The following is a 13,236-nucleotide window of genomic DNA, read 5'->3' on the forward strand; positions in this document are numbered from 1 at the left end:
ATGACAGCAGTAAAATTAGATTACAAAAACACCATATGGGACAACGGGGACTGCGAAGCAACACAAACATTGGCACAGACACATGCATACACACACGATAACATACGCACTATACATACACACGGATTTAGTACTGTATAAATGTGGTATTGGTGGAGTAGGGGCCTGAGGGCACACAGTGTGTTGTGAATTTATTGTAATGTTTTTTAAATTGTATAAACTTCCTTAATTTTGCTAGACCCCAGGAAGAGTACCTGCTGCCGGGGATCCATAATAAATACAAATGGTTTGGTTGTTAATAAGACGCACGTGGCATTCCGGCAATTTACAACAAAAAAATACTATATTGGTGTTGTGCCAGTTGTTGACGAGCAAAACTGCCCTCTCATTTGCTAGAATGGTCCCGCCTGTCTTCTATCTTTGAGGACATGTATTTCCATCGTTAGAGCGGTCATTCGATATTCTTTCACCAAGTTGACGATTCACCGAGCGCTCCTCCACCGCCCACTTGTGATTGGCTACAGGTAGGCCTACATGTTCACTTGAACCCAGTCTGGTGTTTGAAACGGTGGAATGACCGAATCTGGATACAGTTTGAAGTTGCTATTTACTTTTGATTTGTAGCAATAGAAGAGTAGCATTGCAGCAAAATTGAATATAACCTACATGTAAACGGCAAGGAAGAGGAGCTTTCACCGCTGAGATGGTGATTTCTGACTAGTAGACGTAACCTATCATGTCAATCCTTCCTGAATTCATTGCAAATGTTACAAACCACTTGCACAAGGTAAGCTTGTTTCACGACTAACGTTAGATAAATAAAATTCCAATCCAATTCGCAGTGGTAGTCTATAACATTGAGTTAGTTCATAGCCAAGGAACTCAAACCTCAGCCTCTGAGGTCGAGAATACATAGTCTCTGAATATGGCCCATAGACAATGCAGTCATGCAACATTCAACTAACCTTTACTTGTCGGTACTTTCTTCGTTCTTGATTCAGAAAGCTGCGGTGTATTATAAACATCTGTTTCCAGTTGCAGGTGGAACGCCAAAAAAAAGAAAATATATCCAGGAAAATCTTAAATCCACTTTTTGTATTAAGTGAGATGCGTCTTGCATGTGTGTAGATCTTTGTTTGGGTTGCGTGGCCGCTGCATTGTCACTTAAAAAACTGGATAGTTTATGGAAAGAATTTGGAAACGTGAAATGTCTGCTAGCTAAAATGTCTCCACACTCTCTGCAAAAAGTGCTTTTAATATCTTTCTGATGAATATTACCTCATTATTGGGGTTCTACTTGCAACTAGAACAAGACAATGCGGGCTTCTGAATCGAGATTTAATCAAGTATCGCCAAGTAGTGTGAATGAATGGCAAAACATTTGCTGATTAGGCAAATCCTTAAGCAGCACCATCATATCAATGGCTATTCGCAAGCTTTAACATGTAATGTTGGGTATAGTTTATTGGCTAGTTAGTGTACCGTGTTTTTTGTTTCACAATGAACTGTCAGAAAAACTGAAACCAGAAAGAGAGACAATTATGGGTCCTGTGTTGCTCAGTTGCAACACCAGGGTTGTGGGTTCGAATCCCACGGGGGTCCAGTATGCAAATGTAGGGAATCACAACTGTAAGTTGCACTGGATAAAATTGTCTGCAAAATTGCCCTTGTTTGGCATATTAGAAATTAAAGGACAGCATGTGTGTAACACTGAGTAAGTAATGATCTGTAGCGTTTCAGTTCTGAAGTTCATGTTAGTAAAGTGAGACAAGTTTAGTGCAGTAAGAATGGGCTTTAAAGTGATACTTTGGGATTTTGGCAATGAGGCCCTTTTATCTACTTCCCAAGAGTTAGATGAACTTGTGGATACTAGCATAATTCCTTAACTCTATTTCTGTCATATCAGTTGCGTGCCTATGCCTCACCTCAAGACAAGGCTATCCAATAAATGTAGAAGTACAAGAAATGTGGATATTATGGAGACCTCAAAACTCATTTAGCATTTCAGAAGAACCCCCACCCCACAGCATTTCAGGAAAAGGCTATACATGATCACCTTCCCTTTTCCAACTGAGTACATGATGGATTGTACAAATGCTGAGGCATACCCATGATTATACACATTGGGCAAGTAGGTTAGAGAAGACCTTTTGACAACTGAAACAGTGATATTATACGGCAGACAATCAAATGCATGTGATGGTTGGCTGAACATGAGTAACTTGGGGGTTGATCTATCAGCTGATGAAATTTATGCAATGTTTGCTCTGGCCATGCACTTAGCCTACGGTTGCTTAATGTTTCACATGCAAATTCAGCAATAAAGATACTGTATACATTTCACAAGAGAATGTGTATTCTGTCAAACATTGTTTGAAGCAACTGGACGAATGACAATGTTCTGGTATCTTTGTTTTTTTTCCCTCAGTCTATTCAGCCTCTTTCCTCACAAGTCCACCATGCCGATTGAATTGGCCATGCCGCTCTACCTGTCAAACGATGACTTCTGCTACACGAGGTCCCCGAAATCACTACAACCACTACGACCCTGTCTGAAGCCCTGCATGCGGTTCAAACCCTCTGCCCCTCCTATGCAGACTGAACCAGATTTGCTTCATGAGAAGAATGGAAAGCCTAAAAGGCGAGTGTCCTTCGCCGACCACAAGGGCCTGGCCCTCACCAAGGTGAAGTTCTTTTCTCATTTTGACACTATTAACATCCCACTCAACATCACAGAGCTGTTCAGCTCTTCACTCAAGTTACCAAATGAGGAGGACAAACTGATAATGGGCTTCACCCAGCCCTCCTCTGATTACCTGCTGTTCCGTCAGCGTCTGGAGACTGAGCTTGTCTGCCTAGAGCACTGCATGCTGAATGAGAAGGCACTGTCTGGAACCGTGAAAGTCAAAAACCTGTCCTTTGAGAAGTCTGTCAAGGTGCGTGTAACCTTTGACACTTGGAAAAGCTACACAGACTTTGAGTGCCAGTACTTGAAGGACACCTACACAGGCTCGAACTATGACACCTTCGCCTTCGTGGTTTCCCTTCCAGCTGAGCTGAGGCCACACAAGCACATAGAGTTTGCCATCTGCTACAAAGTCAATGGCCAGACATACTGGGACGGTAACCAGGGCCGAAACTACAGGATCATCTGGTCTGCTCTGAAGATGGATGGCCAGGGCAGCTTCAGCAATAACCAGCAGAGACACTCGTTTGATCTTGGAATTCAATTTGACTTCTATGGAAGTCCTAGATGCTCCCATGGGATGTTCCCAGAGTGGCCAAGTTATGCAGGATATGAGGATATTAGACGGTACTACTGAAAAGCCGTCATCCTTAGAGTAAAGTGTTTTTTTGTTCAGAGAAAGGGCTGTTCCCGAAAATTAGTTTTTTAGTTTTTTTTTAATTTTTTTTTTTCAGGCCAGGCCAGTCTCGCCATGCTCGGGGGAACAAAAGCAATAAGAAAAGGAAATATGTTTTGGGATGGGGGTTGTATACTCTGTGGATTATCAGAACTAGAATATTCAGATGTGACATTTACTGATTGCATAGCAGGTTTAATTAACAGGTATATCTCAGTGTAGATGTTGACTGAACAAAGAGAAGAACATAATTAATATCTAGCTTTTGTACTTGATCTACAGTGGGTTCTGGAATTATTGGATCCCTTGATAAAGATTAGTAAAAAAACGAAAAATTCAAACTGGTCTCTATTCTATGCTCAAAAAATGTATAAATTATATTTGTACTAATACAATTGCTCAGACAAAGATTTTGTTTAACAAGTAATAAAATAAAATCTCAAAGATGAGGTCAAAACTTAGGGATCCCATGTTTTCAATATGCCATCACCCTTCCTTTGCGAGGATAACGACAATTGAGCCTTTTTCAAAAATGTTTTAGCCCCATAACATCAAAGATGCACCACTATATTTTACAGTAGGGATTAGGTATTTTCTGCATATGCGTTGTTCTTTTGAAGGCTAAACACCATTGGTGTGCGTGGTCAAAGAGCTCTATTTTCATGTCGTATGACCATAGCACCGCCTGAAGTTTGCTAAACGGCAATGGCACTTGGATAGGAACCAGTGCTATTTTCATTAGACATGAAAATAGTAGTCTTTGGCCCGCACACCAATGGTGGGTTTAACCTTCCAAAGAACAATGCGCATGCAGAAAATACCTCAGCCCTACTCTGAATTGTGTCGTTATCCTTAAAAGGGATGGACAAACACAGGGATGCTGGACTATTGAAAGCAGAGGATCCAATCATTTTGTCCCTTATCTTTTTGAGATTGTTTAACAAGTATTATATATATATATATCTATCTGAGCAATTGTATTAGTGTAAAATATACATTTCATGCAATATAGCTCAGTATTTATTTTATACAGTGTATTTTGCCCCTCTTTGTCAAGGGATCTAGTAATTCTGGACCCCACTGTATGTGTTGGGATAAGCCATTACACTAACTGGTAAAATGATGGTCCTTCTGTAGCTCAGTTGGTAGAGCATGGCGCTTGTAACGCCAGGGTAGTGGGTTCGATCCCCGGGACCACCCATACGTAGAATGTATGCACACATGACTGTAAGTCGCTTTGGATAAAAGCGTCTGCTAAATGGCATATATTATTATATATTATGTACACTGTTATGTGTTATGCAGGTCGAAATAATTGGAAGAGCAAAATGTTTACGATGAAACTTTCAATGATTTTTAACAAATATATTTGGAATCAAAATGTCTGTACTTTCACATCACATCTCTTGTACTGAGTTCTTTAAGTTGATTTATGTTAAGTGATATGACTTCAGAATAGACCGGTATTTTTAAGTCCCTTCAGGATTTGCACCATGTTTGTACTGAGCTCATTCTGGTATGTGGGTGTATTGAGTTCAAATCCTTCGATTTTTTTAAAGGTGTGGGAATGGCAGGAATTTACTTGGGACTGGAACCTTAGAAATACACATTTCTGTCTGCTCCTGTTGATGATTTAAAATGTTTTACCGTGTTCACTATGCTGCTCTATGTAAATATGAGTCATTGGATATGTTTTTAAAGGAACAAGTATGAAGGATGGATTTTTGTATGTCAGAATTAAATATGTTTTGCAAGAATATTACATGTTTTGTTTATATAAACTCCTCGTTGAAACCTCCAGCACAGAGGTGGTATTACTACTGTGGGTGATATGAAACAAGCCTTGTGATGGCAATTCAGTGAAATGATAGGAGAGCTAACCAAAGGTTTGTTTGACTTATCAATCCCATGACCTCGTCACTATGAACTATGATACTCAAACAGATGTCTATAGAAGTGACTGATGAAGCCTGTTCAACGCATAGCAACCTGTACAAAGGTCTGCCGGCTGAACTATATTCAGCAAGACCCTTAGACACCATTCACCAAGCCATGCATTAACAGATAAGACTGTTTACTGTAGTGTTCACTACAATATCAAACACACTAACAACAAAAATGAACTGGGTGAGGGGTAAGAAATCTTTCTTGGTCACTAAGAACAATTTGCTGTCTTTTATAAAGGGTCTTATAAGAGTTGGCAATTTCAGCATGTAAATCTTGGGGCAAACAGAAAATATAAGGAATTTGAAATTATTTATAATTTAACTTCTACTTTTGATACTTAAGTATATTTTAGCAATTACATTTCCATTTGATACTGAAGTATATTTAAAATCAAATACTTTCAGACTTTTACTCAAGTAGTATTTTGCTGGGTGACTTACTTGTAACTTTCTATTAAGGTATCAAAACTTTTACTCAAGTATGACAATTGGGTACTTTTCCCACCACTGACAAACGGTGCCCACAAACTGTTAGGGCCTACATAAAGCTTTCCCAAATGCGGAGTACCAACATCAGTCCCAACACCTTACCACTGCCACACCTGGCAATCAGCGGAGCCTTGTGTGGAAGCAAAACAGTTCATTCAGCCTCATTTACTGCCTTTCAAAAATAATCATGGCTGACTTGCATAAACAAATGTGTTTTCTACTGACAATTGAGCTGTACAAACTATGGCATAAGGGGACGACAAGCGGAAAAGAGGCAAATACGTAATTTTAAGACCTCAATGAGCGAGCTAGGTTGGAGGTAGCCATAACTAGTTGTCCACCACTTTTGAAATGTACAGTGACAATTCAGAACATTGGCCATTGTTAGTGTTCTCCCTGTACACCAAGTCAGAACCGTAGGATAGATAAAGGAGGCATATAAGCAGACAATGAAGGCTCTTACAATATTCAATGATTACGTTTCTCTAAAACTTGAACCTGAACGAACATGTCTGGAGAGACCTGAAAATAGCTGTGCAGCTACGCTCCCCATCCAAACTGACGGAGCTTGAGAGGATCTGCAGAGAAGAATGGGAGAAACTCCCCAAGTACAGGTGTGCCAAGCTTATAGCATCATACCACAAAGGCTGTAATCAAAGGTGCTTAAACAAAGTACTGGATAGGTTCTGAATACTTACACTACCGTTCAAAAAGTTTGGGGTCACTTAGAAATGTCCTTGTTTTTGTAAGAAAAGCTTTTTTTTTGTCCATTAAAATAGCAGCAAATTGATCAGAAATAGTGAAGACATTGTTAATGTTGTACATTTCTATTGTAGATGGGATTGGATGATTTTTAATGGAATGTCTACGTAGGTGTACAGATGCCCATTATCAGCAACCATCACTCCTGTGTTCCAATGGCACGTTGTGTTAACTAATCCAAGTTTAGCATTTTGAAAGGCTAATTGATCATTAGAAAACCCTTTTGCAATTATGTTAGCACAGCTGAAAACTGTCCTGATTCAAGAAGCAATAAAACTGTCCTTCTTTAGACTAGTTGAGTATCTGGAGCATCAGCATTTCTGGGTTTGATTACAGGCTCAAAATGGCCAGAAACAAAGACCTTTCTTCTGAAACTCGTCAGTCTATTCTTGTTCTGAGAAATTAAGGCTGTGTATGAGATCTGTGTACTACTCCCTTCACAGAACAGCGCAAACTGGCCCTAACCAGAATAGAAAGAGGAGTGGGAGTCCCTGGTGCACAACTGAACAAGACAAGTACATTAGTGTGTCTAGTTTGAGAAACCGATGCCTCAACTATCGTAAGTCCTCAACTGGCAGCTTCATTAAATAGTACCCGCAAAACACCAGTCTCAACGTCAACAGTGAGGAGGTGACTCCGGGATGCTGGCCTTCTAGGCAGAGTTGCATCGAAAAAGCCATATCTCAGACTGGCCAATAAAAATAAAAGATTAAGATGGGCAAAAGAACCCAGGCACTGGACAGAGGAACTTTGCCTAGAAGGCCAGCATCCCGGAGGCGCCTCTTCACTGTTGATGTTGAGACTGGTGTTTTGCAGGTACTATTTAATGAAGCTGCCAGTGAGGACTTGTGAGGCGTCTGTTTCTCAAACTTGACACACTAATGTACTTGTCCTATTGCTCAGTTGTGCACTGGGGCCTCCCACTCCTCTTTCTATTCTGGTTAGAGCCAGTTTACGTTGTTCTGTGAAGGGAGTAGTACACAGATCTCGTACACAGTTTTGCACGATATCGTCAATTTGCTTTTCTTTCAAAAACAAGGACATTTCCAAGTGACCCCAAACATATGAACGGTAGTGTATGTAAATGTGATATTTCCGTTTTTAATTTTGTATACATTTGCAAACATTAAAAAAACTGTTTTTGCTTTGTCATTATGGGGTGTTGTGTGTGTACATTGAGGAGGAAAAAAACTATTTCATTAATTTTAGGATAAGGCTGTAATGTAACAAAATGTGGGAAAAGGTCAAGGGGTCTGAATACTTTCCGAATACACTATGTACAGTCCCAGTCAAACGTTTGGACACACCTACTCATTCAAGGGTTTATTTTTTATTTTTTACTGTTTTCTACATTGTAGAATAATAGTGAAGACATCAAAACTATGAAATAACACATGGAATCATGTAGTAACCACAAAAGTGTTAAACAATCTAAATATATTTTATACTTGAGATTCTTCAAATAGCCACCCTTTGTCCTTTGCCTTTCTCTCAACCAGCTTCATGAGGTAGTCACTTGTAATGCATTTCAATTAACAGGTGTTCCTTGTTAAAAGTTAATTTTTAATGCATTTGAGCCAATCAGTTGTGTTGTGACAAGGTTGGGGTGGAATACAGAACATAGCCCCCCTATATGGTAAAATATAAAAAAGTCCATATTATGACAAGAATGAGTAGTTGTGTCCAAACCTTTGACTAGTACTGTATGTGGAACAAAGCCGTACAATTATGTTTAGTTATTAATTTAATTTGAGAATAATTCACATCCCACTGTTAAATCAACTTTCCATGCACAGTGTAAGCACCAGTATTTCTGCATGAGTTGTGCTGTGACCACCAATGTACTGTAGCTTCACCATTATTGTATACTGAAGGACAATATCAACTTAACATACAACAATTTCAAAGATTTTACTGAGTTCCAGTTAATTTAAGGAAATCAATCAATTGAAGTAAACTCATTAAACCCTAATCTATGGATTTCACATGACTGGGAATACAGATATGCATTTGTTGGTCATAGATACCAACAAAAAAAGAGGTAGAGGTGTGGATCAGAAAACCAGTCAATATCTGGTGTGACCACCATTTGCCTCATGCATTGCGACACATTTCCATCGCATGGAGTTGATCGGGCTGTTGATTGTGGCCTGTGGAATGTCGTCTCACTCCTCTTCAATTGCTGTGCGAAATGACTGGATATTGGCAGGAACTGGAATATGCTGTCGTACACATTGACCCAGAGCATCCCATACATGCCCAATGGATGACATGTCTGGTGAGTATGCAGGCCATGGAAGAACTCTGGTATTTTCAGCTTCCAGAAAATGTGTACAGAACCTTCTGACAGGGCTGTGCATTATCATGCTGAAACATGAGTTGATGACAGCAGATGAATGACACGACAATGGGTCTCGGGATCTTGTCACGGTATCTCAGTGCATTCAAATGGTCATCGGTAAAATTAAATTATGTTCATTGTCTAGTTTATGCCTGCCCATAGCATAATCCCACAACCACCATGGGACACTTTGTTCACAACGTTGACAAAAGAAAATCTCTGGCTCACACAATGCCATACATGTGGTCTACGGTTGTGAGGCCGGTTGGACGTACTGCCAAATTCTCTAAAATGATGTTGGGTATGGTATGGTATGGTAGAGAAATTAACATTCAATTTTCTGGTAACAGCTCTGGTGGACATTCCTGCAGTCAGCATGCAAATTGCTCACCCCTCAAAACTTGAGACATTGTGTTGTGTGACAAAACAGCACATTTTAGAGCTGCACCTGTGTAACGATCATCCTGTCAGCTTCTTGATATGCCACACCTGTCAGGTGGATGGATTATCTTGGCAACGAGATGTAAACAAATTTGTTTACAACATTTGAGAGAAATAAGCTTTTTGTGCTTGTGGAAAATGTCTAGGATATTTTATTTCAGCTCATTAAACATGGGACCAACACTTTATATTTTGCGTTTATATTTTTGTTTCATAAATTAGATTGATTGCTTGTTACTTTCTAGTGCCTCCTTGTTTTGATTCAACTAAAAAGAGGAGCCTGGTAGTCGATTTACTGATGTAATGGTCTTCCCTGTCATTAGGTGTCGCTAATGTATTTTAGGCTACAAGTTTAACCGGAACTGCAACCGGAGATTACGTTTGATTGTTTATATTTTCCCACAATTTTATATGTATTATGTAAAATGTGTATTGTCTGAATAAGGTTGGAAAGATATGAATAAAGGGAAGTGTCTAATATCGTGTAACTTTAACCTTGTTCCGCGACAAACTTCGGATAAATCTTTTTTTTAATCGCTGACCACGGACACGCGGGAAGAACGCGCGGAAACAGAGGACATGACAGGAGGATTGTTTGCTACAAGAGACCAGTTAGCTAGCAAGTAGCACGAAAACATTTTATTTCCAGTCAACATACTTGGATTAGTTGGTTGAGACAATCCTATCCCTCAATAATGGAGGAATACAAGGAGAATATTCAAGACAAGGGTGACAATGTGAAATTGTCTTCTGAACCCGAGGAAGATGACAAGGTGAGTAATTTACTGTAGAGCTAACGTTAACTCTGCTACAGTAGGAATAACAGCTAGGTGATGTTTTAAACGAGTTACCTACTTGTGAGACTAACGTTATATTCATTTCTCTATTTCAAGTCTTGCAACAAGGTGTGTAGTAACATTGGCGAACCTGTCCCTCAAGTATCTTCTACTCGTGGCGAGTTCAGTGATCCTGTTTACAAGGAGATTGCTCTTGCAAATGGACATATCAACCGCATGAACAAGGATGAGCTTCGGTCTAAACTGGCAGAGTGTAAGCTTGACACAAGGTATGTAGGAACACTTGTTTCAACAGGAGATTGCTACAAACGTAATCCATTGGAGATCAGGATTTCTACGTTAGGAAATCCCAGAGCTGTTTGACATGTCACTGGAAAAAGATCTGTATCACTGAACATGATCCCAAGTGTGTGTCTCTCTCTCTCTCTCACTGTGTGTAGAGGTGTGAAGGATGTGATGAAGAAGCGGTTGAAGAACTACTACAAGAAGCAGAAGCTGTCTTTGATGCAGTCTGTGACAGAGGGTGGACCAACTGATGCCTACTACGACTTCATCTGTGTGGTGGACTTTGAGGCAACGTGTGAACAGGACAACCCCCTTGACTTCACGCATGAAATCATTGAGTTTCCAATGGTCCTGTTCAACACCCACACTTTAGACATTGTAAGTGAGGAGGGTACATTGTTAGAATCAATGCATTGTAAGGCTTGCGTGTACTATCAGATGTATGGCCCTTTTGAGTTCACATTAGTAGTTGATGCAAATAATACACATGTTTTGTTATCATGAATGACACTTGATTTCATTGTAGGAGGACAGCTTTCAGGAATATGTCAGGCCAGAAGTCAACACACAGCTGTCAGAGTTCTGCATAAAGTTGACAGGGATAACACAGGTGAGACACCAGACAGATTGTTGTCTAAACCAATTTTGAAGGACTAGAATACTATGATCCACAATACTTCACACATTGTACTGTTAATATAAGAGTTTTCTAACTGCTTTTTTTTGGGCCAGAAAATGGTGGATGAAGCAGACACGTTCCCTGACGTTCTTAAGCGGGTGGTGCTTTGGCTTCAGGAGAAAGAGCTTGGCACAAAATACAAATATGCCATTCTTACAGATGGGTACGTACGTGTTGTCAGAGGGTACTAACACTGCTTTTATGTATTAATGATAACTAGCGAGATATTACATGTTCTCATTAGTACAACTATGTGCTTTTGTTATTTCCACAGATCTTGGGACATGAGCAAGTTCATGAACACCCAGTGCCGTTTAAGTCGGCTCAGATATCCACAGTTTGCAAAGAAGTGGATCAACATAAAAAAATTCTACGGAAACTTCTATAAGGTTGTGATAATAAAATTATCAAAAATATCTCTCTAAATGTAGAGACGTTAGACACGATCTGTTGAGTAGAACAATAGAACTAGAATCCTCACTTTCTTTTTCATAGGTCCCTCGTACCCAGACCAAGCTGAGCAGCATGCTAGAGAAGCTGGGACTTCAATACGAGGGCCGCCCTCACTCTGGCCTGGATGACTCGCGCAACATTGCTCGCATTGCGCTGCGCATGCTGCAGGATGGCTGCCAACTGCGCATCAACGAGCGCATGCACGAAGGACAGCTGCGGGCTGTGCCCAGCTCTGCCCCTGTGGAAGGAGCCCCACCCCCACATAATCCTCGCAGCAGAGTCTAGCCCCCCACCTCGACTTCAGCTCCACATCCCCTGGCTCTGACGTCCACATTGGGGCCTTCAAGCAGGCATCCCATGCCTGTTTTACTCCCATGACTTGAAAATAATTCATTTTTTAATTTTACCTTTATTTAACTAGGCAAGTCAGTTAAGAACAAATTCTTATTTTCAATGACGGCCTAGGAACAGTGGGTTAACTGCCTGTTCAGGGGCAGAACGACCGATTTGTACCTTGTCAGTTCGGGGGTTTGAACTTGCAACCTTCCGGTTACTAGTCCAACGCTCTAACCACTTGGCTACGCTGCCGCCCCATTGCATTTTTTCCCCCACTCAATCGGAGTCTACTTTTTGTCCCAAATTGTGGGACTCTGTGGATAGTTTTTTAATTTTATTAGTAGTGACACTTACCACAATAAAAATGTTGTTTCTGCCTTTTGACAACTTCTGTAGATTTCCACAGTAGCACTCAGACACGGTTTGCTACAAGTTTCTTTAAAGAATAATTGTTATTTCGCTGGGCTTTTGTCTTTCATATTGTCTGAAAACAAAACAACCTTGCTGACCCTCAAATTTACTTAACTGTGTCTTTTAGAGGCCTTGCTTCAGTTTTTTTTTTTTTTTTCAGCGCATGCCTGTGTACTTATTGAACTTGAGTCCACTAAAACAGGTCCAAGAAAATTGAGGATATGTTTGGTGTAAGCAATGCACAATCTCGTGGGCTTATAATGTATGAGCTATTGTCTTAAACCATTTATAGTTTAATACTAATAAATATTTCCTTCGTTTTTGCCTGCTTTCTGTACTTTCTGGGGGGCAGTATATTTTAAATGGCTTTTGTGGGAAAAATACCCAATTGTCATACTTGAGTAAAACTAAAGATACCTTTTAATAGAAAATGACAAGTGAAAGTCACCCAATAAAATACTACTTGAGTGAAAGTATTTCGCTTTAAATATACTTAAGCATCAAAAGTAGATGTAATTGCTAACATATACTTATATTAAGCAAACCAGACGGAACCTATACATTTTTTTTAATTTACGGATAGTCGGGCACACCAACACTATGTAATATTTGTGTTGTGGAGAAATGACCAGGCAGGACACTCAGACATCTTTTATAAACGAGCGTTTGTGTTTAATGAGTCCGCCAGATCAGGCAATAGGGATGACCATTCACAAGTGTGTGAATTGGACCATTTTCTTGTCCTGTCAAGCATTCAAAATGTAACGAGTACATTTGGGTGTCAGGGAAAATGTATTGAGTAAAAAGTGCATCATTTTCTTTAGGAATGTAGTGAAGTCAAAAATATAAATAGTAAAGTACAGATACTCCCCAAAACGATTTATGCTGTACGTTAAAGTATTTTCACCGTAACATGTATCGTCTATCTCGGTTT

The 13,236-nt window shown here is 39.9% G+C and overlaps 2 protein-coding genes across 3 annotated transcripts; both read left to right on the forward strand.

Annotated features, from left to right (window-relative positions):
• The first annotated feature begins 242 nt into the window (after positions 1 to 242).
• LOC118387744 (protein phosphatase 1 regulatory subunit 3B-like) lies at positions 243 to 5,121 on the forward strand. Of its 2 annotated transcripts, none has more exons than XM_035776416.2 (2): positions 243 to 524; positions 2,429 to 5,121. In XM_035776416.2, exon 2 carries the CDS (start codon positions 2,460 to 2,462, stop codon positions 3,321 to 3,323), a length of 864 nt encoding a protein of 287 aa, XP_035632309.1. In that variant the 5' UTR covers positions 243 to 524; positions 2,429 to 2,459; the 3' UTR covers positions 3,324 to 5,121. The 2 variants fall into 2 exon arrangements, with proteins under 2 accessions (XP_035632309.1, XP_035632308.1); XM_035776415.2 differs by lacking the exon at positions 243 to 524 and adding an exon at positions 538 to 787.
• Positions 5,122 to 9,701: 4,580 nt separating this feature from the next.
• eri1 (exoribonuclease 1) lies at positions 9,702 to 12,622 on the forward strand. Its single transcript, XM_035776413.2, has 7 exons — positions 9,702 to 10,114; positions 10,235 to 10,407; positions 10,579 to 10,801; positions 10,950 to 11,033; positions 11,156 to 11,265; positions 11,377 to 11,491; positions 11,598 to 12,622. The coding sequence occupies exons 1-7, from the start codon at positions 10,037 to 10,039 to the stop codon at positions 11,838 to 11,840; spliced, it is 1,026 nt and encodes a 341-aa protein (XP_035632306.1). The 5' UTR covers positions 9,702 to 10,036; the 3' UTR covers positions 11,841 to 12,622.
• The last annotated feature ends 614 nt before the right edge of the window (positions 12,623 to 13,236 follow it).

Source organism: Oncorhynchus keta, chromosome 9, assembly GCF_023373465.1.
Source record: "Oncorhynchus keta strain PuntledgeMale-10-30-2019 chromosome 9, Oket_V2, whole genome shotgun sequence".
Taxonomy (NCBI): Eukaryota; Metazoa; Chordata; class Actinopteri; order Salmoniformes; family Salmonidae; genus Oncorhynchus; species Oncorhynchus keta.

Bases quoted from the DNA above. Each gene is read 5' to 3' on its own strand.
- LOC118387744 (XM_035776415.2), top strand. From the start codon at position 765: ATGTTACAAACCACTTGCACAAG. The intron at 788-2,428 runs GTAAGCTTGTTT...TTTTTCCCTCAG, and splicing joins TTACAAACCACTTGCACAAG to TCTATTCAGCCTCTTTCCTC.
- eri1 (XM_035776413.2), top strand. From the start codon at position 10,037: ATGGAGGAATACAAGGAGAATATTCAAGACAAGGGTGACAATGTGAAA. The intron at 11,266-11,376 runs GTACGTACGTGT...TTATTTCCACAG, and splicing joins TATGCCATTCTTACAGATGG to ATCTTGGGACATGAGCAAGT. The intron at 11,492-11,597 runs GTTGTGATAATA...TCTTTTTCATAG, and splicing joins TCTACGGAAACTTCTATAAG to GTCCCTCGTACCCAGACCAA.